The 20,541-nt window shown below is 37.8% G+C and overlaps 1 protein-coding gene across 1 annotated transcript in view; it reads right to left on the bottom strand.

Moving 5' to 3' along the window:
* The window catches only part of NCKAP5 (NCK associated protein 5), a 988,332-nt gene that overhangs the window by 187,336 nt on the left and 780,455 nt on the right, over window positions 1-20,541 (bottom strand). Inside the window, exon 9 of the mRNA XM_007938042.2 lies at window positions 16,964-17,083. Within this exon, the coding sequence (XP_007936233.2) occupies window positions 16,964-17,083 (120 nt within the window). The remainder of the gene's footprint in view (window positions 1-16,963; window positions 17,084-20,541) is intronic.

Below are 20,541 nucleotides of genomic sequence, written 5' to 3'. Positions count from 1 at the left end.
CCATTCCCTGGAGAAGGATGTCATGCTTGGTAGGGTGGAGGGTTGAGGCAAGAGGGGGAGGCCTTCAACAAGATGGATTGACACGGTGGCTGCAATGATGGGCTCAAGTATACCAGGAATTGTGGGGCTGGCGCGGGATCGAGCAGTGTTTCGTTCTGCTGTGCATGGGGTCGCTATGAGTTGGAAATGACTTGACAGCACTTAACAACAACAACAGCAACAATACATCATTACCAAATAATTTTTTCCCTCTCTATAGGATTCTCATTTTATTCTTTTGGAGAAGTTTTCTGATGTACATAATGTTTAATTTTTAAGTCATCTAGTTTGTCTTCTGCTGTTTGCACATTTTTAGTTATGTTTCATGGTGTTTTATTCCATTTGTTAGGGACCCTAATTTTGACCCTATTTTTTCTTTGATATTCTTTGTAATTTTAGGTTTTACTGTTACGTCTTTGATCGATTTGAATTAGTTTTTGTATATGGTGGATCCTGTTTCATTTTTCTCAAATGGATATCCAATTTTGCTAGCACTAGTTGTTAAAGAAATGATCTGTTCTTCATTTAATGGGTTTCAGACCTTTGTCAAAGATCAGCAGTCCATAGGTGGATAGATTTACTTCTGGATTCTCAATCCTTTGTCATTGGTCTATACGTCTGTCATTGTACCAATATTAGGCTGTTTTGACTACTGTGACTATATAGCTGGTTTTGAGATCATGGAATGGGAGGTCCCCTACTTTGTCCTTATTCTCTATTACTGCTTTGCTTATCTGGAGTCTCTTACCTTTTTATTTAAGTTTGGATATTAGTGTTTCCATCTCTTTAAAGAATGATGCTGGAATTGGGATCATGATTGCATTGTATCTGTAGATTGCTTTGAGTAGGATTGTAAAGTTTACAATGTTAAGTCTTCCTATCCATGAACATGGCATATTCTTCCATTTATGTAGGTCTCGCTTGGTGTCTTTTAGTAGTGTTGCATAGTTTACTTTGTAAAGGCTTTTGTATCTCTACTCTGATTTATTACTAAATATTTTATCTTTTAGGTAGCTATTGTAAATGGCACTGCTTTCCTTATTTCCTTTTCAGAGTTCTCTTTGTTGATGTAGAGGAATCCAACAGATTTGTGTGTGTTGATCTTGTATCTTGCCACTTTGCTAAATTTTTCAATTAGTCTCTGTAGTTTTCTCCTGTGACTCTTGATTTTTGTATGTATAGGGTCATGTCATCTGCAAATAGAGATAGTATTATTTTTTCTTTGCCAATCTGGATGATTTTTATTTCACTTTCTTTACCCTATTGCCCCAGCTAGGAATTCCAATACAATATTGAATAGAAGTGTTGATAGAGGGTATCCTTGTCTGGTTGTTGATTTTGTGTACATGCCCTTTATTATGTTGGGCAATTTCCCTTCTATTCCTATTTGGCTGAGAGTTTTTATCAGGAATGGGTGTTGGATTTTATCAAATGACATTTCTGCATTGATTAATATGATCTTGTGGTTCTTGTGTTTTATTTATTTAACAATCACATTGATTGTTTTTCTATGTTGAACCATCCTTGCATACATGGTATAAATCCCACTTGGTCATGATGTATTATTTTTTTGATATGTTGTTGGATTGTATTGGCTAGGATTTTGTTCAGAATTTTTGCATCTATTTTATTGAAAGATACCAAAAACAAACAAACAAACAAACAAAAAAAACCTCACTGCTGTCGAGTTGGATCCGACTCATAGCGACCCCTCCTTGGGTTTCTGAGGCAGTATCACTACGGAAGTAGATTGCCCAATCTTCATTCCAAGGAGTGGCTGGTGGCTTTGAACCACCAGCCTTCTGGTTAGCAGTCAAATGCCTTAGGCACTATGCCACTAAAGCTCCTACACTACTCCACCAGAGCTCTTGTATTAAAGGATATTTACCTTACTTTTCCAGTAGTGTCTGTCTGGTTTTGGTATCAGAGTTACGCTTACTTAATAGAATGAGTTCTGAATATTCCAACTATTTCCATATCCTGGAACAGCTTGAGAAAAACTGGTGTCAGCTCTTCTCTGAATGTTTGATAGAATTATCCAGTGAAGTCATCTGGGCCACGGCTTTTTTTCTTGGGAGATTTTTTTTTTTTTTTATGACCTGTTCAATTTCTTCTTTTGTGTTAAAATTTTTCTTTCTTCTTTCTTTTTTTGTTCAAAATTTCTACCTCAGATTGTGTTAGTTTGGGTGAGTAGTATGTTTCTAGAAATTTGTCCATTTCTTCTAGATTATCAAGTTTGCTGGACTACACATCTTCATAGAATTCTGTTCTTATACTTTTTATTTCAGTTGGTTTTATTGTGACATTGCCTATATAATTTCTCATTCATGTTATTTGCATCCTTTTCATTTGCTAAATTACCAATAGTTTATCAGTTTTATTAATCTTTTCAAAGAGTCAACTTCTAGTCTTGTTGATTTATTCTTTTGTTGTTCTTTCTGTTTCTTTTTCTTTTTTTTTTTTCTGCTTAAACCTTTATTATTCCTGTTCTAGTGACTGTAGGTTTTTTTTTTTTTTTCCCTAATTGCCAGAGATGTTGCATTAAGGTATGGATTTGTGTTCTTTCTTCTTTTTTGATGTTTGAATTTTTTTGCCATAAATTGTCCTCTGAGTACTGCTTTTGTTGTGTCCTCCAAAGATTTTGGTAAATTGTGTTTTCAATCTCCTTTAGTTCACTTTTTAAATCTTTTACTACCCAGTAGTTTTTAAGCAGAGTATTATAGTTTTCATGTATTTGATAGTTTTTTCTTGATTTTCCTGTTGTTGATTTCTAACTTCATAGCATTGGTATCTAAGAAGATTCTTCATAGTATTTCAATGTTTCAAAATTTATTGAGGCTTGATTTGTTGGGCCTCACATAAGTCTATTCTGGGGAATGTTTCATGTGCACTGGAGAAGAATGTATATTGTGCTATTGTTGGACAGAGTGTTGTATACACACCTATCAAGTCTAGTTGATTGATTGTATTGTTTTGATCTTTTGTATCATTATTGACTTTCCTTTTAGCATTTTGTCCTTTTTGAAAGTGTTGTATCAAAGTCTCCTACTATTACTGTGGAGTTGTCTATTTCTCTTTTCAATTTTGTTAAAGTTTGATTTACGTATTTTGGGGCTCTTTCATCGGGTGTATAGACATTTATTATCCTAATGTCCTCTTGTTGGACTAACCCTTTATCCATCACATAATGTTCTTCCTTGTTACTTTTGCTGATTTTTGCATTAAAGTCTACTTTACAGATATTAATATTGCAACTTCTTTTTTGGTTGCCGTTTGCTTGATATATGTATTTCTTTTCAGCCTTTGAATTTTAGCTTATTTGTGTCTTTGTGTCTAAGGTATGTTTCTTGTAGTCAACATAATGACGGACCATTTTTTCTTATCCTTTCTGCTACTGTCTCTTGATTGATGCATTTCATTCTTTTACATTTAGTTTAATTATCAATAGGTGTGAATTTACTTTTGTAATTTTACTGTGTTTTGTTTTATGTGGTGCTGATGGTTCCTTTGTTCCACATATTTTTCTGTGATGAGTTCATTTTGTTTATGGATTTTCTAATAATTTCTTCCATTATTGTTGTTTTGAGTTTACTGAATTTTTATGATTTTCTTCTTAAGGTGAGAAGGTTTATTAATTTTCTTGAGTTTATCTTGTATAATTTATAATTACTTTCCCAAGTTTATAACAGCCTATTCTATCTTGATATTGTCTTGACTTCCTCTGCATTTGTAACTTCTGTAACTACATCATTTATTTCCTCTTTTTGCTTTGTAGTTGTCATAGTGTACAAATTGGCGTCTCTAGTTCCCTATTTTCAGCCTTGTTTTATTTTTGACATATCTATATCTGAGTTGATTTCCAGGTGATGATGTTGTGTCTTAATTTCTGGTTGTTGTCTGATGTTGTTGGTTCTCTGAAAGATTCCCTTACCATTTATTATAAGGCTGTCTTGTTTTTACAAATTGCCTTAATTTCTGTTTATCTGTAAATATCCAAATTTTGCCATCATATTTGAAGGACAAATTTACAGGATACATAATTCTTGGTTGGCAATTTCTTTCATGGTTTTATAAATGTCATTCCTTATCTTCTTGTCTCCAAGGTTTCTGCTGAAAAATTTGGGCTTAATCTTTTTATCTCTCTTTTGTAGGTAACTTTTTGTTTTTCCTGAGCTGCTTTCAAGATTCTTTCTTTGATTTTGGTTTAAAAGTTTGGTTATGATATGTCTTGCTGATTTTCTTTTGATGCCTATCCCATTTGGGGTTTGCTGAGGTTCTTGAACGAATATGTTCTCGTCTTTCATGATATTAGGGAAACATTTTCTCCCAACTAATCTTTGACAATGTTTTCAGTGCTTCTTTTTGTTTGTGGAATTCTGCTCACAGGTAAATTATTCCTCTTGATGGTGTCCCACATAAGTCTGATGCTTTCTTCTTCTTCTTCTTTTTTTTTTTTTTTTGTTCTTTCTTCTGGTTATTCCTCTGACAGTATTAAGAGATCTATTAGCAAAATTCTATTTTCCAATGACCTAGTTCTACTTCTCTGCCCTTCTGTGCATTATCTACTTCTGAAATTTTAGTGTTAATCTGGATTTGTATTTCCTGTTTTTATATGGTTTCTAATTTTCCATTTATTTTGTCAATTTTTTCTTGTATTGTTTTCCTGAATTCCAGAGTTTTGTCTGTTTTCCTTGATTTTTACTTCCTTGGTGTTGTCTTGTTTTTCTAGCTCTCTTTCTTAATATGTTGAAGGGTCCTAAGCCTAATCGTTTTGAATTACTTATCAAGAAGTTCTAATACCATTTCTTCTTCCTGAATATTTTCTGATCTTGTATTTTGGTAACTTGCTTGAGCCATTTGTCCTGTTCTGTGTGTGATTTGAAGTTGCCTTTTTTCTACACACTGTACTGTTATTGTAGTCATCTTTTGATTGTATGTTGGTTTGCTTCACCATGACTTTTTGTTTTATTATAATCAGGCAATGCTCTGGATGCTGGTTTGACTGTGCTGGAGCACTCACCACCTGTGTCCAGGTGACTTTGGTAGTGGGTGGGAGTGTGGGCATGAGTCTTTTATTATGCTCATGTAGACCAGCTGAAAGCAGACTCAGTTGAGAGCATAAGTGTTGGTTGCTATTTATTGTTAATACAATGGTGCTGGATTGGGTGGTGGCATTATCTCAGAGGGTGAGATGGCATGTGTGGCTGGTACGGCTAGGTAGGGTCACTGGATATCAATCTATGGGAACAAAGGATGGGGAGAAGAGAAATAATAAAAAGAGGAAGGGAATAAATAAGATGAAAGATTTAAAAAAGAAGAAGAAGAAGCGGTTCAAATACTGGCAAAAGTTCTAGCTCCCAAATATGGCTGCACTGACTGTGGAGGTGAGGGGTAGGGTGTTATACCATCTTCACAGATCATATTCTGATGCTTTGTGGAGGTGGTGGAGGTAGCTGCTGCTGAATGTGGAGATGGTGTGGACAGGGTGCTTGCTTCACAGAATCAAAATATAAATAAATAAAAATATAAAAATTTTTAAAAAGAAGAAAAGGAAGAAAGAATATAAAATTAAAGAAGGAAAACAACAAGGAAGGTGGGAAGAGGGAAGAACTATGAACTTAGAAAAAAGAAAACAGCACAGTACTAGCACAAGTGATAGCCACCAAATACCACTGCAGCTGAAATGCAGTACTTGCTCCATGGGAGTGCACATCATTCACTGTGGTGGGGCAGGTATGGGTGCTGCTGACTGCAGACATAATGGGAGGTGACTGCTCATTTCACAGGATCATGCATCACCACCTGTGGTTGTGTCACTGCTGTATGTGAAGGTGGTGGGGGCAATGCACTGTTCCATGGGATCCAAAAAAAAAAAAAAAAGAGGGAAGGAAGACGAAGGACAGAAAGAAGAAATGGGAAAAGGGAAGAACTAAGAAGAAAGAGGAAAAGAGAAAAAAGTGCTACAGTATTAGTGAAAGTTCTGGCTGTCAAGTACAGTTGTGTGGGGAATACAGTGCTCATTCTGTGGGAGCAGTCATCGTCATTTGCAGAAGTGGGAGTTGATGATCATGGAAGTGGGGGGGGTTGTCAGTTGCTCCATGGTATCAGAAAAAAAGGGAGAGGGGTGAGAAATAAGAAAAACAAGGGGCAAAAAAAAAAAGGTGGGAAGAGGGGGGAAAAAAGAAACACAAAAAAAGGAGCATAACACTGGCAGTTGGGGTTTTTTTATTGGCTGCTAGATGGGTGAGGGTGAGAGGACCACATCTCTGTTCACTGGGATATTGTGTGGAGTAAGGGGGGAGACTACACTTCTTTGGTCACCAGTCATTGATATGGGTGCCAGTGTAATCCTGGGCAAATGGAACTGGTTATCTGGTTCCTCCCCTAATCACAACACTGCTCGACACAATTCAAAATGACCATGCTGTGCTGGGCCAGCTGGCAATTCATTACTCTGTGTGCCTTCTTGTTTGCTGTTTTCCTTCAGTCTCTTCCTTTAATTTGTATTTAATCTACTTCTTTATTCTTTCCATTGAAGCTCTAGGTTCCAGGGTCATCACCTGAATCCATTTCATTTAGTTTCTTGAGTCTTTGTTGTAGAGAGTATGGTTTGTATATCTGCCTAGTCCACTATTTTGTACTGATCCTCAATATCAATATTTTTTTCTGTCCAATGGATTTAATGTTAAGTCTTTCTATTGGTGTCTGTTGATGTAGAGGTTTTTACCCCAACAGCAAACCCTCACCAGCCTACCCTCCAGTTTCTAATGCAGCCCCTCTCCTGGCAAGATTTTTCCCTGCACTGCAAACCACTTTCTCTAATGTGGAAAGAAATCACTTTTTCCAACTTGGAAACAGCCCTATCCAGGGCTGCTGGCCCCAGCCCAGGAAGTATGCTAATTTTTACACACAGGGTCAGAGAGGCCATGAAGTCTAGCAAGCCCAACATGCCACAGCCTCATGCATCCAGCTGGGTGGCTGCCATCTTTGGGCCATTTGTATCTCTTGCCTGCATGGACATTTTGAGACAGGAGTGAGAGCTGTGGGTGCAGAGGGGTTATGTGTTCCTCTCTTAGACAAGATGCATCCAGCAGGCCGTTTAGGGACCTAGCAGTGCTGGGGCACTGTGTGTCTACACCTGTTCTGTCCTGGCACCCAGCTTCATATGGGGCTAGCACCATTGTACCTGGGAGCATGCAGGCAACTGGCCCCCAATCACTGCAAGACCAACACATGTTTCTGCTATGGCAGCTGCAGGCGCAGCCCTCTGGCCAACCTCCTGCCTGTCTCCAGTATGTTGCATCTGGATGCAAGTCAGCTACAAGGACCTGTACTACTCCCAGGGCAGGGCATGAACCTCCCAGAGCAAATGTACAGTTTCAGTTGTTTATTTTCTGATGACTGAGATCCACCAAAATTGATCCATGACATCTTGACCATGGCTTATACCTTTATTGTACAAATATGATCAAAAGTAACATTTTTTGGACTATTGAATGAGGGTGAATGAGGCCTAAATTCGTATCTTGGAATATCATGAGACGTGTGGTGTATGCTGAGCATACTATGCCAGAGCATTTTTACTAAATTTTTGCCATTTCTGCCTTTCATATATTTGTGCACATTATTTACATGGGCATGCTGTTTGTGAAAAATACTGTAAAATTATGGAGGCAGTAGTGGTTCAGTGGTAGCATTTTCACTTTCCATGCGAAAAGTGGTTCAATTCCCAGTCAATGTACCTCATGCACAACCATCACTTGCCTGACAGTAGAGACTTGTATGTTACAGTGATGTTGAACAGTTTTTGGCCGAGTTTCCAGACTAAGACAGACTAGGAAGAAAGGCCTAGTGATCTAATTCTTAAAATCGGCCAATGAAAATCCAATGGATCACAAAGGTTTGATCTATAACTGATCATAGCATACGGCACAGGACCAGGCCATGTTTTGTCCTGTTGTGCATGGGGTTGCCATGGGTTAGGAAGGGCCAAATCAATGGCAGCTAACAATGGTTAAGTGTTAAGCCATCAGCAAGCAAGTGTTAAATACCTATTATAAACAGTGACAGCCGCTGTGGCTGGGTGAAAAGCAACACACAGCATACTTCTTGTCTTCAGGGACATTATTATGTAGTTGAGATGAAAAGTAACAAGAAATCCTAATCAGTGAGATTGCAGTGGATGGCCTGTCACTGCCATGAATGGCTAGGATCCCATATCCCATACAGGACAATGAATTGATTAGTTACATGGAAAATCTCTGATTCACTGATGCTACATGAACTCCAACAATGGGGAAACAATGAGGATGCCATGTCTCTTAAAGGTCCCTGAGTGATGGTGGCATAGTTTTGAATCTCAGAGAATGGGATTTATTGCTTGTAGACAGGTAGAGAACCAGACTCATGAATAGATTTACATTCTGAAAATAAAAATTCAGGAGAGAAAAAAATAAATCCAAAGAACAAGTAGAATTTTAAAAGCTTATCTTGTCATCTGAAGTAATAATATGAAACAAAACACTAGCAAAAAAAAAAAAAAAGTCAGCACTCTAAGACTCTAAGAAGTGACAGCAAATTTTTACACCTTGGTTCTAAGTTGTCAGATCTTCAACTGTTTGTGTGAATAATATACACTGTAACATCCTTTTCTTTCTATCTTGGCCTAAGAATATGAATACTAGAACCCTTTGAAGTATCAGATAAAAAAAGAAAAGAAAAAACTGTGTTAAGCTGAAAATATGAGAATAATGTCATATCAAGATAATGATAACACAAGTGTCCAAAACAAGACAAAGGCAGAACACACAGGCGAGGGAAACATTTTCGATGCCACAAATCAAGAGTTTTTCAGAAATGTGTAAATATGGTAGGTTCCTTATTGCAGTTTCACTGCAGAAGCTCTCTGATCCATCTGGGTCACAGGCTGGCCAGTTAATGAAAATGTCAGTTAGATGAGGAATTAGAAAATGTTCTTCAAGCCCATTCACACTCCCTGTAATTTACATAATATAGAGGTGAAGGGGAGGGGCTTAGGGAAGCAGACTTCCATTTACATCCTTGCCCTGTCAATTACCAGCTGGGTGACTTGCTTTGCCTAAGTATTCCCATTTTTAAAATGGGTGTAATGATAGCTCCTAACTGTCAGGATTGTAACTGAGATTAAATTGGTGAATACTGTAAAGGTTGGAGAATACAATTTTAAATGGAAAACACTATGTAAGTATTTATTAAATAAGAGTGTTATAGGACCAAACACGGGTCCCTGCCCAGTACACAGTCAGGCCAAAACAGTTTACACACCGAGATTAAAGGGAGAGAAAATTATTTATTGCAAAGCGGCAATGCAAGGAGTAGGGGTATCTTCGTACCCAGATCTGACTCCCCAAGATGCCATCGAAATTCAGTTTTTGTAGGTTTCAGGAGAGGGGGTTATGCATGTTCACAAAAGGCTGAGAAATTTGGGGAGAGAAATGGGTGATGATTGTGCCCGGAGGCGGATGAGTCACACCAGCTTCCTGTTATCAGCTGATAGGGGCTTGGGCAGAGGGGAGAGGGTCATTTCCCATTAACTCTTGTTCCTTTCTATTGTGCATGTCTGTGGGCCAGAGTTAATTTACCAGTTGTTTTCTAAGACACTTTTAGTGCATCTATGTTGTTGTTATGTGCTGTCAAGTCAGACTGACTCATCGCGATCCCTCCTTGGGCTGCTTCTTTGCCTAGAGATCCTATTATTAGAGTCCTTCATTGTCTTTTATTTATTTTTGCATGAAATATATGCTTTATGCATTGTCTAAGATTTCTCAATTTGTTCTTTTTTTCTTAATAGATGAACAAAAATTTAAAACCACTTGAAAGACATAATGCAGTCCCAGTCCAGATACCATCATCATACTTTAAAGAGATGGAAAAAGCAATCATTAGCTTCCTATGGAAGAGAATGAGACCTCAGATAAACAAAGCACTATTAAGGAAGAGGAACAAAGTAGGGGGCCTCAAACTTCCCAATTCGAAAACCTACAACGCAGCCATGGTAAAACAGCCTGGTACCAGTACGATGACAGACACATAGACTGATGGTATGGAATTGAGAAGTCAGAGTTAATCTATCCACCTATGGGCAGCTGATCCTTGACAAAGAGTGGAAATCCATTAAAAGGGGGAAATGATAGTCTCTTTAACAAATGATGCTGGCAAAATTGGATATCCATTTGCAGAAAAATGAAACAGGATATATACCTCACACCATATACAAAACCTAACTCAAGATGGATCAAAGACCAAATGTAAAACCTAAAAGTATAAAGATTGTCAAAGAAAAAAGAGGGGCAAGCTTAGGGGTCATAATTTATAGCATAAATAAACTACCAAACATTACTAAAAATGCACAAACACCAGAAGATAAGCTAGCCAACTGGGACTCCTAAAAATTAAACACTTATGCTCATCAGAAGACTTCTCCAAAAGAGTGAAAAGTGAACCTACAGACTGGGGGAAAAAAAAAAATCACAAGGGCAAGGGACTAATCTCTAAAATTTATAGAAAATTTCCAAACTTTAAAAACAAAAGGACAAACAATCTGATTAAAAATGGGCAGAGGACATGAACTGAAACTCTCATACACTACTGGTGGGTCTATAAAATGGTACAACCACTGTGGCAAACAGTATGGTACTTCCTTAAAAACTTGGAAATAGAAATAGCACATGATCCAGCAATCCTACTACTAAATATATATCCTAAAGAAATAAGAACCATAACATGAATAGATACATGCATGCTCATGTTCATTGCAGCACTATTCACAATAACAAAAAGATGGAAACAGCCTAAGTGCCCATTAACACATGAGTGAACAAACAAACTATGGTACATATGCACAATGGAATACTATGCAATGTTAATGAAAAATGATGAATACACAAAACACCTCACAACATGGATGAACCTTCAGGACATTAGGCTAAGTGAAACAAGTCAATCACAAAAAGACAAATACTGTATGAGACCACTATAATAAATGGATTACACAGAGAAAGCAACAATCTTTGATGGTTACCAGGGATGGGAGGGGAAGAGAGGAAGATCACTAAGTAGAAAGTAGATTTATATTTATTAAGGTGAAGGGAAAGGCAATATGCAATAAGGAAGAAGGGAGTGCAATATGACCAGGGCAAAGGAAGACACTGGGAGGTGCATAAGTGTTAAAGGTAACAAAGGTAAATACTATTATATTCATAATCCTGAAGTAATGGTAATAACAATCATCTATTAGTGCATACATAGGTAGACATGCAAGTTGAACAGGTGTGGCAAGGAGAACAGGATTACATCCATGAGTATATATAAGTTTGGCAGAGGATATTTCTATATATGTATTTATATGTGCTGCAAACATACCTATGAATATGTAGTAGAGCATACAGGGTACAAAGTTATGAACACTTCTTAGCCATAACCAAACACCTGAGAGAATGAGTCACTGGGCTTGATAGTTTAGTACAATAATCTCCATGGGCATCTAGGTTAATTGGCATAATCTAGTCCACAGAGACAATGTTCAACATGCTACTTTGGTGAGTAGTGACTGAGGCCTTAAAAGCTTGTGAATAGCCATGTAAGATGCAACTATTTGTCTTTCCCTATCCAGAGCAAAGAAAGGTTAAAAAAAAAAAAAAAAATCAAAGACATAAGGACACAATTAAGGAGCTCTGGTGATGTAATGGTTAAGGAATCTGGCTGCCAACCAAAAGGTCAGTGGTTTGAACACATTAGCTGCTCTGCAAAAGAAAGATGAGGCAGTCTGCATCTGTAAAGATTTATAGAACTAGATGGTGCCCAGCTGCCAGTGCCAACCACTCGGAAAGAGATCAACATTGGATCTCCTGGATAGAGTGGGAGGGAAAATGTGCAACAAAATTCAAAACCACAAAAATGACCAGAATTACTGGTTGAATAGAGATTGGTGGAACCCCAAAACTATTGTTCTGTGTTATCCTTTGAGCCTGGAACTGGACTCACTTCTACGGATTAGCTCTCAGCCAAACAGTAGAAAGACCTACAAGCAGAACACCTGCCCCAGGGAGATGCACCCACCTATCCCAGGGAGATGCACCTGTTAGATCAATCAGACATAGACATCAGAGGGGGAAGATTCACATAGATGGAAAGCTGGACAGACAGGAATGCATAGATACCAGGGGCACAGGGAAGGGGCAGTCAGAGAGGAGATGGGAGGAGAGCTTTTTACGGCTGGGGATTAAAATCAGGGCCATGAAACCAAATGTGCATGAATTGTTGAGAGTAAAATGAATCTGCTTTGTAAATGTGCACCCAAATCACAATAAATTTTTTTTTTAAAAAAAAGGATTTACAGTCTTGAAAACTTAATAGAGGTCACTAAGAGTTGGAATCGACTCAATGACAGTGAGTTTGGTCATTTTGGTTTGGAAAGAAACAATTAGTCCAAAGGACCATGTGAACCACAGCCTCTACCAACCTGAGACCAGAAGAACTAGATGGTAACTACAATCAACTGCTCTCATCAGGATCACAATGGAAGTTCCTGCACAGAGTGGGAGAAAAATGTAGTACAAAATTCAAAACCATAAAAAAGACCAGACTTACTGGTCTGAAACATACTGGTGGAACCCCCAAGACTATGGCTCTTACACATCCTTCAAACCTAGAACAAATCCACCCCTGGGGATCACCTTTCAGCCAAACAACAGACAGACCTATAACATGAATATTTATACCTGTGAGGAATGTAATCATCAGAAATATCAACCATATCTGACCAAAGAACAGCATTTGCCCAAAAACAAAGTTCAGAAGGCAGGAAGGGAAAGGGAAGAAGGACAAATGGAAACAGGGAATCTGGGGAGGAAGTGGTAAGGGCGCTGTTACACTGAGGAAATAGCAACTCATGTCACAAAACAAGAAATGCATCACGTGTTGAATGGGAAGCCAATCTTCTCTGTAAACTTTCATCCAAACCACAATAGATTTAAAATAATAAAATAAGCACATGTGTATTTTATATGTTAAAAAAAAAAAAAAAAAACACCACTTGGGAATCAATTCACATGCAGAACACCTCTATGTTTAATTCAGTCCTTCACATCCCACAATTCTTTAGTTATATACCTTTATTTAATTTGATCACAAACATGTTTTAGTGACTTGTCTTTATAGAAGCTTTTGAAGCACTCAACTTTGTTTTATAGAAACAATTTTTGTTTTGTACCATAGTCCAGTTATTTATATGTTGTTGTTGTTGAACAGAGCTCCTATGGTTTATATAATAGTTAAAAATTACTAATAACCAAGACAAGCACTGGGAGCTCTGGTAGCATAGTGCCTGAGGCACTTGACTGCTAACCAGAAGGCTGGCAGTTTAAGCCCACCAACCACTCCTCGAAAGGAAGGTCAGGCAATCTACTTCCATAGTGATACCGCCTTGGAAACCCAAGGAGGGGTCACTACGAGTCGGGTCCGACTCGACGGCACATGACAACAACAACAACAACAGGACAAGCACTACTCACATAAACCCATAAAGTTACAAACATAACTCATTCTTGGTGAACATCCAATTCAAGTGTAAGTGAAGTATGGAAGACTTAGTAAAGAACTCTCTACTAGCTGCCAAAGTTCAACAGGGTTGAAGTTGCTCTACAATAACATTTAAGAAGAAATGGAGAACATCAGTTAACTTGGCTTGCTGGTTAAAATAAGGTCAGTTAGAGACTCTAGTCCCATTAAGAGCACTACCTCTTGGATTTTATGCACTACACTGGTTATTTAATGCTTTTGAATTTAGATCAAATTGTACATTTTAATATAGGGATCCCTCTTAATCTTATTTATTACCACCCACAGTTCCAGAGATACCATTCTAGAAGTTGGAATCAATAGAGAAGTTTATTGTCAATCTTAAGATTTTAATTTTCATATTAGGCTTTTTTATGCTTTCTTCTTACCCTCATCATGTACCAGTCATCTTTTGTAAGCATCCCAGAATTTGTCAAAGTACCCTCTTTTGTTTCCCCATACAAGGATTTTCTGAATAATATCCATGAATTGGATTCTGTATTTTTGAGGGACAAACAGTTGACTGTTTCTCATAATTTTATTGTCTCTTCTAATATTGAATGAAAAAGCTTAATTTATCTACCCAAAATCATAGTGGGTTCAAAAATCTTTCTGTACGTCTCTACAGGTACTTGTTTCAGATGGTAGTGGGTCATCAGGTTATATTCTGCAGATGACAACTAAGATGGTTTTCTAAGACATGTTGGAAACTACTTAGAAATCTGAGCTTTTGTACTACCCGGGACCCAGGGAACTGATGGATTTGCTGCACTCAGCCAGCCCCATACCTGCAACCAGACGGGGTTGGACAAGCATGTATGCATAGTACCAGAGCATCCACTTAAGACAGGGAAACTTTAGAGGAAGAAATGAGGGCAGAAAGCTCCTTTAGGTTTATGTAAAATAACTCCCCTGCTTGGAGAGTGAAATTGTCATTTATTTTTCCTTTTAATACACTCAACTCCTAACTGAAAGGCTGGAAGTTTAAAGGTACTAAGAAGTGTCTCTGAAAAGAGGTCTGGCAAACTATTTCTAAAAAATCAGCCCTTGAAATACCAATGGAACATGGTTCTGCTGTAACACACATAGGGTCACCATGAGTCAGAATACACTCCACGACAACTGATTGACTGCTTGGTTGGTTCATTCAACGAATAATTACTGAGCTTCTATAAATGCTAAGCAAGCTCAGCTCAGATTGCTTTTATTTTAGCTGGTGCTCTGTGATATGCATTTGTATTTCAATTAAAACCAAAAGCAACTTCAGAAAATTAAAACTCATGAGTCAAATAATTAACAGACCATCTGAAAAAGCAGCAATCTTCTCATCTGCAGTTGTGAATGGTAAGATAACAGGCATACACTTTATATCCTTCTTTGTCACAGAATTATGAGTAACTAAAACTCATAGTGACCCCTCCTTGGGTTTCCGAGGCTGTATCACTACAGAAGTAGATTGCCCAACCTTCTTTCTGAGGAGTGGCTGGTGGGTTTGAACCACCAGCCTTCTGATGAATAGTACATCTTTTATAAATATTATTTAAATTAGAATGGCTCTTGGAAATGAGGACTATTTAGAGATGAATATGAACTTTGTTGGCTGAAAACACCCAGTAACTAACACAGAGTTTCTATTATCAGCATGCACATTATTCTTTGCCATTTGGATATGGATTTAAGAAATTTGTCCTAGCCAATAAAAAAGCTTAAATATATCTACAGCATATGTGTTTACTGTGGAAAGAAATCATGATTCATAAACAGGGACTGTATATCCTTAAACACTGTTCCAGAAAAACCTTAAGTTAAAAGAAGCAAGACAGAAAACATTCATATATATAACAGCTGTGTAAAATATTGGATCTTGATTATGAAAGAGCAAATGAAAAACAACTTTTACAGATGCATGATCCCCTACAACAAACATTTATTGTGGTCAGGACCAGAAGTGGAATAGAGATAGACTTATTTTTTTTCCACATGATTTTTGAGTCATAAATTATGAATTATGCTCCAACAGATAAAGCAGAGAGGAAATTAATTTAAGAGATGAGATCTGTATTGTAATTCAGAGAGCTGTTTTATTTTAATTTGGGGGACAAATTACATTTTGATGTTCAGCTTTATCAAATGTCTTCCTCTGGAATGAACTGCAATTCCCCATTATTTCCTTGAGGAGTCCTAGGATGTTTATGTTAAAGTTCAGAGGGTAAATTATCAGCACAGTTTTGACCAACCATAAGTGTGTTATCCAGTAGAACTTTCTATAATGATGGAAATGGTCCATACATACACTGTCAAATATGGTACCCACATGTGCCTTTTGAATATTTGAGATGTGGTTAGTATGACAGAGGAACTGAATTTTAATTTAATTCAATTCAATTTTAATTACTTTAAATTTAAATAGCCTTACATGGATAGTGGATGCAGTATGGATTGCATAGTTAGGAGGATCAGAAGTTGGAGAAAGACCTTGGTCTACTTTCTCTAAGCCAACCCAGACCAGACAGCAATGGGACATGCTTCGGACATTGTACGTGGGCCCTACAAAGCTCAGTGCACCCCTTGGTGGCTCAGCCTCATAAAATCTCTGACCGAGGCTCATGGGAGCTTGTTTGCACAAACACACATATTAATGAGATCCCAAAATTGAAAACTGCAAAGATCAGTCCTCCAGCTCTCTCTGACAATGCATGTGTGTTACCCTTCAATAAGGCAGATTTTCCTATGCTTCAAAATGATTCAGTGGTTTAGCTTTCCATGACTTTTTTCCATGCTCTGAAGGCAAAACAAATAAAAGAGGGTAGTGAGAGCATTTAGGCAAACAGAACCTCTAACAAACAGAGGCAGAATGTAGAAAGTGTTGTGTTGTGAAGAAGACATCTGCATGAAGAGAGCTATGAGAATAAAACCAACCCCAGCTCTATCTTTGATTACAGAGGTTGAAACAAAGAAATCTACTTTGGCATTATACAAAAGTCTTCCTTCCTTATCACAGAATGCAAGATTACTAATACTGGTCCCTAAATTAATCGATTATTTCCTCACTTCATTCCATGGCCCCACCTTCTGCTCACTAGAGGATACCTTCTTTGTCTCTTTTACCTGTTTATTCTTTGTTCATGTGCTTCTTATCTGCACATAGCTTTAAAAAGTCAGAAATTTAAGAGACATTCAATTTTAATAACATCTCTTGAGATGAGAGAGAATCTAGGTTCTGTTGCAATATGCCTAACCCATGGAGATGTTGCTAACTCTTAAACTTGAGTAGCTTACTGTCAATAGTATTTTAGTAGCAAAAATTGTTTTGCACATGAACACATACCTGAAGGATCAGATCAGAAGCTGGTCTGACTCGCTGCTGGAACAGGATGCTTAATGTTCGATTCTGTTGTTCCAAATCAAACACTCTTGTTTTCAACTTTACACATTCCTCCCTCAGATCCTACAACAAACACATGAGGAAAAAGAAATCTATAACTGAAAGACATTTTGCATATTATAACCATATTTTATAGGATAGTTCAGATACATTAGTAAAAAAAATAGCATTTTTATTCCTCAAAACTCCCAGAAAGAAATCACACATGGTGTTTTCTTCCACAGGCCCACTGTCTGAAAGAATTATTATATGCAGGGAAGATGAACTAAAAAGCACATTGAAATCAGAAATGCATTAAGCTAACATGCTATTTCTGAAGACAGTAAATCTTAGAGATATAAAGTCAATTTAACTTTCCATCTATATATTTTGCCTCTTCACTGTCTTCATAAAAGCAATCACAAAGCACAAACCACAAGGACAATAATGTTTGTGCAGTAAATAGAGATCCGATGAACTAAAGAAATGATTGCTTTTGATGGAGCCTTGCATGTAGTTTGTGGAAATGAGTGGAAAGCCCTTGGCACTGTGGCTGAAAGACTCTGTCGTGAAGTGAGTAGGAGAGGAGCAACTTGGAAGTGACAACTTTTAAAAGACGACTTGAAACTTGCCAATGCTCCAAACTTATATATTTCCTATTTTTTGGTGAGCTTCAGTCTCAGTGCTGGGTAAGAAGTACAATAACCACACCTTGGTATCCTTTTCAAATACCTCTTTTGAATAATTCACATCCCATGGAGACTTTTTTCCAGCTTTTCTATGAGGGGAGCTGACACATGAGGCCTATGATTCACTGGAATCTCACCCAGGAATTGCTTCACACACTGACAAGTGATAAAGGTACTTGTGGTACTTTAATCTCCACATACCTCTGATGGGATTCAAGATAGGCAGGGTAGAATAAGGCCCAAATTCAAAGTTCTTCAAAAGCTGACCTTTTCCTACATTTCCAACAATATTTCCTGATTTTTTTTTTTTTTTTTTAAATCTTCTGCTTTTACCATGCAGAGGACAAGGATTTATATATTGCTCTCAGAAAGCTCTGTGACACCCTCCTCTCTACCATCAGTTTCCCTTCTCATTCACCTCCCCATTCCAATCCAAGTTAGACTCTTTGACTGAAGTCCAATTCAAATTCTAACTCTTCTTTTTTGCCTGATATCTTAAGGATTCAGAACTGCAACGAGCCCTGAATGCTTCTTATGTGGTATTTAACATATACCATTTTGCATAGATCTTATGTCTTGTGCTCTAGATTTACCTTGCCAATTAGGTGACAAGTTCCTCAAAAGACAAGACAAAAAAGATACTGAAATAAATACCAGCACAGGGATATTATTCTTACATTCTTTTTATTCTACCACCTTGTACAGCACCACACAGAGCAAGAGCTGATAAATTATGTGATTATTTTGTTAAACAGAGTATTGATGACACATTCTATTCTCTAGTGATTCGTGTGATAAAGAGAATTTAGGTTCCTCTACACTCTTGGTTTGTAGATCCATATACTCAGAAACAAAACAGCTGTAGACCTTACTTAGGGCTTTGCAAGCAAGAGAGAGAACCAGTTATCAGTTTGGCCCCAGAGCCTCACTAGTCATCAGAGAGGAGGGTGGGCTTATTTCATATTCTTCTATCAACCTACTTGTAAAGAGAGATCTAGCTCTAAAGGTTTTACATGAGCATCAATCATAATGTCCTCTACTGCTGTTGTTGTTAGGTGCTGGTGAGTTGGTTCTGACTCATAGCAATCCTATTTATAACAGTATGAAACAGTTGTCAGTCCTGCACCAGAGGGGAGAGAGAGCCCACATGCAGGAAGCAGGAAGCCAGTGATCAATGGCTTGATACAGGTAAGGGGAGAGGGAGTCTCAGGCAGGAAGCAGGAATCCAGAGCTGACAGCTAGATACAGGTAATGGGGAAGGCCAGGAAGTGAGTGCAGGGGTTTGGAACAGCTAGGGGGGATAAACTTGTCTGTTAGTTGTCATACTGTGGTGGCTTGCATGTTGCTGTGAGGCGGGAGGCTGTGCCACCGGTGTTTCAAACTCCAGCAGGGTTGCCATGGTGGATGAGTTTCAATGCAGCTTCCAGACTGAGACAGACTTGGAAGAAGGAAGAGGCCATCCACTTCTCAAAGAATTGGCCAGTGAAAACCTTGTGAAAAGCAGTGAAACACTGTCTATATATTAGTGGGCAACTTTACAAATAGCCCTGAAACATTGTCCAATACAATGCTGGAAGACGAGCCCCTCAGGTTGGAAGGCACTCAAAATACAACTGGGAAAGAGCCGCCTCATCAATGTAGAACCAATCTTAATGATATGGATAAAGTAGAGCATTTGGACCTCCATGTACTGACTTGGCATGACTCAAAATGAGAAGAAACAACTGCAAACATCCATTAATAATCAGAACATGGAATGTACAAAGGATGAATCTAGGAAAATTGGAAGTTATCAAAAACGAAATGGAATGCATAAAAAGTGACATCCTAGGCATTAGTGAATGGAAATGGACCGGTTTTGGCCATTTTGAATCAGACAACCATATGATCTACTATACAGGGAATGACAGGTTGAAGAGGAATGGCATGGAATTCATCATCACAAAGAATGTTTCAAGATCTATCCTGAAGTACAATGCTGTCAGTGATAGTATATCCATATGCTTACAAGGAAGACCAGTTAATACTACTATTCAAATATACACACCAACCACCAAAGCCAAAGATGTGAAAAAATTGAAGATTTTTATCAACTTCTGCAGTCTGAAATTGACCAAACATGCAATCAAGATTTGCTGATTATCACTGGTGATTGGAATGCAAAAGTTGGAAACAAAGAAGAATCACCAGTAGTTGGAAAATATAGCTTTGGTGATAGAAATAATACTGGAGATTGCATGATAGGAGTTTGCAAGACAATGACTTATTCATTGCAAATACCTTTTTCAACATCACAAATGGCAGCTATACATGTGGATTTTGCCAGATAAAATACACAGAATTCTGATTGACTATGTCTGTGGCAGGAGGTGATGGAAAAGCTCAATATCTTCAGCCAAAACAAGATCAGGAGCTGACTGTGGAACAGACCATCCATTGCTCATATGCAAGTTCAAGTTGAATATGAAGACAATTAAAACAAGTCCATGAGAGTGAAAATATGACCCTGAATATATCCCTCCTGAATTTAGAGACCATTTAAACAACAGATTTGATACGCTGAACACCAGTGACTAAAAACTAGAGGAATTATGGGATGACATCAAGAACATCATCCATGAAGAAAGCAAGAGGTCATTAAAAAGACAGGAAACAAAGAAAAGACCAAAATGAATGTCAGAAAAGACTCTGAAACTTGCCCTTGAGCAAAGATTTTCTAAAGCAAATGCAAGAAATGACAAGATAAAAGAGCTGAACAGAAGATTTCAAAAAGCAGCTTGAGAAGACAAAGTCAATTATTATAATGAAATGTGCAAAGACCTGGAGTTAGAAACCCAAAAGGGAAGAATACGC

The sequence above is a fragment of the Orycteropus afer genome, unplaced genomic scaffold, assembly GCF_000298275.1.
Source record: "Orycteropus afer afer isolate SDZICR_OR568_19922 unplaced genomic scaffold, OryAfe1.0 scaffold00004, whole genome shotgun sequence".
Lineage (NCBI taxonomy): Eukaryota > Metazoa > Chordata > Mammalia > Tubulidentata > Orycteropodidae > Orycteropus > Orycteropus afer.
This window is presented reverse-complemented; position numbering and strand designations above follow the sequence as displayed.